Raw genomic sequence first — 3505 nt, forward strand, 5'->3', positions numbered from 1 at the left:
CCTATAGCTCAGTTCTACAAATAGCTATAGTTTGGATGCTCATTTTGGTGCAAGCATTATGCTAGCATGTTGTTATTGGTTATAATAACTTTGGTTATACTGTATTATTCAAACTTGTAGAGCTAGGTGATATAATGCCCATTTTGCAGATGAGGAAATAGGCTCAGATAGGTTATTTGCACAAGGCCATACAGCTAGTGAGAGGTGGAGCTGGGATTTAAAGCCAGGCATTTGAACTCCAGAGCCTGTACGTTTGACCACTCTGCATACTACCTTCAGATCTGGCCATCAGGACATGTGGTGGAGGGATACTCTGCTTCTACGTTAGTCTCCTACCCGTCAGAAGCCCTTAGGCCAAGGCTGAAGGGTCCCCCTACCCCCTCAGAAGCCATCAGACCAAGGCTGAAGGGTCCCCCATTTCAGCAGCATGTGATTTTGTATGCCAGCCAGGGGCCCTCATATCTCTCACATTTATTTCCATCTAGTCCAAGGTTCATGCAGATTAGCTTGGGTTGCCTTTATTATAGGCTGCAGAGGTTTGGCTACCTTTCTGAAGACTAAACTGAAATGCTGTGTGAGGTGATCGTAGAATTGGCATCATTAAGACCTGGCGGGTATTAGTTCTGGAAGGCGTGAAGAATCAAGCCTAGGGGGGCTTTTCTGGTTTCTATGCTTCCTCTCCAGTGCTTCCTGGGATAGGAGCCAGGAGGGAATCTTGGACACTGACTGAGGAGAAGTGGTGGGCTGGGCTGGCCTGGGCTGGGCTGGGCTGCGCTGGGCCTCAGGAGCCCTGGCCAGTCTCTCTTCCTCAACCTTAATCTGGCCTCAGGAACCAGTTTCAGTGTCACAACTTTGAATTGTTGCAGAATTTTGTGCCTGTATGCGTTTGGCCAGGGCCAAGAGTCCTTAGTTTTCTAAAGATTGCCAAAGCCCAAGTGACCCTGGCATGTGTTAGAATGACTGGATTAGACAGTCTGTCAAATTCTTTTTCAGTCAAACCTTCTCTAAGCTCTAGTGCTCCATTGAGCCAGGTGACTCCTGAAACTATTTTAAAGCCCCATATAAAGACTCCCTAGAATTGGGTTAACTTTGGTTAAGGTTATTACAAGCCTTTCTAGTCCCTCTCAAGTTCTTTGAAGTTGATTTCCCCTTAACTGGGTTTATGCATCCATTTCCCTCCTGCCAGGTTCTCCAGGGCAGGCCCCTATCTCCTTTGGGAGGAAGTGCTGGGCAGCTGCCCCACCACCTGACCTTCAGGGCTCTTCCTTCACCAGATGGTTCTGGTCCAGATATGGCTCTTCAGGGGTTTCAGGCCCAGGGAAGCTCAGAGCAAAAGGGAAGATGCCAGGTGGAAGGAACTGCCCTGCAGAAAGGGTCCCCAGGAGCCCTGTTAATGGGAATTTATTCAGCAGGTCAGGCAGCAATTTTCCCTGGAGACCATCCTGAAAAAAAAAAACTTCCCCAAGGAAGTAATTGACCGACCCTGGGAAAAAGCTGAAGACAGGAGGTAGTATCATCAAAATGTCCTGGGCGGGGAGGTGGCTCTCGCTTGGGTCTGCTGCTCGGGATCGATCTACCCTTATCCCCTTTTCCAAAGCGGCGCAAACAATTACCAGCACGTTCTCAGCATTAGGTCTAATTGGGTGAGTTTTTATTGTAGAAATGTGGCCCCTGAAGATGTGAGACACGTAGATGGGCCCCTGCGCCTTTCCACCGGCCTCCCACTGCCCGTGCCCACAGAAGAAACTGGGTCCTTAGACCCAGGCGGGACCCACGGAAACCCCGCGTTCAGTCATTTCCCAGGGGGATGCGGCCCCCGAGTGCCAACCTTCCAAAGTTCAGGTGAGTTCACGACGCTCGGATCCTAGTGGGGTCCTCCTCGGTGTCAAGGAGCAAGAGAGGCAGTAGCAGCTGTGGGGAAACAGCCACAGGGCCTGCGAGTCCAGACAGGTAGCTCCAGGCTAGTTGCACGCTCGCGGTTCCTGCCCCTTCCGTGTGCAAAGTAGGGAAGTCAGCAGGCGGCGAGCAAGCCTCCTGCGCCCGGGGCTGGCGCGCGTTTCAGGAAGGTTTCCCGACTCGACTGCCGTCTTTCGGGAAGGTTTCCCGACTGGACCCTCTGTCCAGAGGAAGAAAGATTTGGCCAGGGGATCAGAATCACGGTACCTACGGGTACTGGGATCGAGACCCTACACAGGCTCCCGACGCCTCGGTCTCCCTTTCCTCTCGAGTTGCCACTCTAGTTCAGGAAGGGTCTTTGGGTCAGGGCGCAGTGTTCCCAGGGGCCAGCGATCCCCGGCGTTATGCCCTCCCTACCAGGCTTAAGCTGGCTGCTATTGGCTAGGTCGGGACGGGGCGTCCGGCGACCGTGGCTCAGTCCCTGGCTACACCGGCCGCGTCTTCCAGGGCGCGCGGGCGTCGCGCAGCGAGCGGTCGTGGGGCAGCGCGGCGAAGGCCGAATGGCGCAGCTGGCAACCGATGAAGAGGACGACGAGCGCCACCGAGAGCAGCAGCAGGAAGAAGAGCAGCAGGTAGGTGGGCAAGTCGGGCTTTGTGGCCGCGCCGTCCCTCATACCGCGCGCAGTGGCCAGCTCCAGCGGCAAAGCGCCTTCTGCCTTGACCGTGGCTCCTGGGGCCAGCGCGCTGCCTACCGCCGCCTCGGGGCCGCCCGTGGCGTTGAATATGTCGCCGTACATGGCCCGCGGGTCCCGCCGACCCCAGCCGGACCGCTTCACTTGGCCTGGAGCATACTGGCGCGACCCGGCGCCTCCATGGCGCGCCCCTCCCGCCCTGCCGCGCGCAACTGACCGAGAGTCGGTGCCTTGGGGCCGGCGGGGATTGCAAAGACCCCGGGACGTGTCCGCTCACTCGCCTCCGCGCTCAGCTGCCTTCCCCGCCGGCTGGCGGACCCCAGTGCTCGGAGCTGGACAGTTCTGTGCGCGCTCCCCTCGGGCTCACCGTTTCTCGCCGTCGCCACCAGCACAGAGGTCCCAGTCACTGACTCGCCTTTCGGCTTTACAACAGCCCGCTCAGCTCGGAACCTCAGCTCCAGTGAGCTCCAGGTGCTGGGCGCCTCTGGGCTGCGGCGGTGGGGAGACGCACTCAGCGAGTGCAGCCGCAGCCCGGGGTCTCTGCTGAGTGCCCGGTGGCAGAGCGCACGGAGGGCGGGTGGCCAGGGAGTCCTCCGCGTCCTCCGGCGCCGCCGCCACCGCAGCGTCTCGGAGCAGTCCTGCAGCCTCGGGTCCCTGTCGAGACGCCCGGTGTTCAGCGAGCTTGTCCCCACTCGCTCCGGCTGCTGCGCTCCTGTTTTGAGCAGGAGACTGAGCTTTCTGGCGGCTCTGAGCGCGCTCGTGTCCCGGGCGGGGGTGCGGGGGAGGGGCGGGACTGGCGGCTGCTGCCTGGGGGAGCGGCTGCGAACCAATGAGGGCAAGAGAGAACGCGGCTGCGACTGCCCCCGGCCAGGCCTCACATCACTCAGGGACAGAGGGACAGAGACAGGGACAGAGAG

The 3505-nt window shown here is 58.5% G+C and overlaps 1 protein-coding gene across 1 annotated transcript; it reads right to left on the reverse strand.

Moving 5' to 3' along the window:
* Positions 1-1548: 1548 nt before the first annotated feature.
* SMIM32 (small integral membrane protein 32) lies at positions 1549-2693 on the reverse strand. The gene has a single exon (XM_024247410.2). It carries the CDS (start codon positions 2691-2693, stop codon positions 2382-2384), a length of 312 nt encoding a protein of 103 aa, XP_024103178.1. The 3' UTR covers positions 1549-2381.
* Between the last annotated feature and the right edge of the window lie 812 nt (positions 2694-3505).

This window comes from Pongo abelii, chromosome 4 (assembly GCF_028885655.2).
Source record: "Pongo abelii isolate AG06213 chromosome 4, NHGRI_mPonAbe1-v2.0_pri, whole genome shotgun sequence".
NCBI classification, from domain to species: domain Eukaryota; kingdom Metazoa; phylum Chordata; class Mammalia; order Primates; family Hominidae; genus Pongo; species Pongo abelii.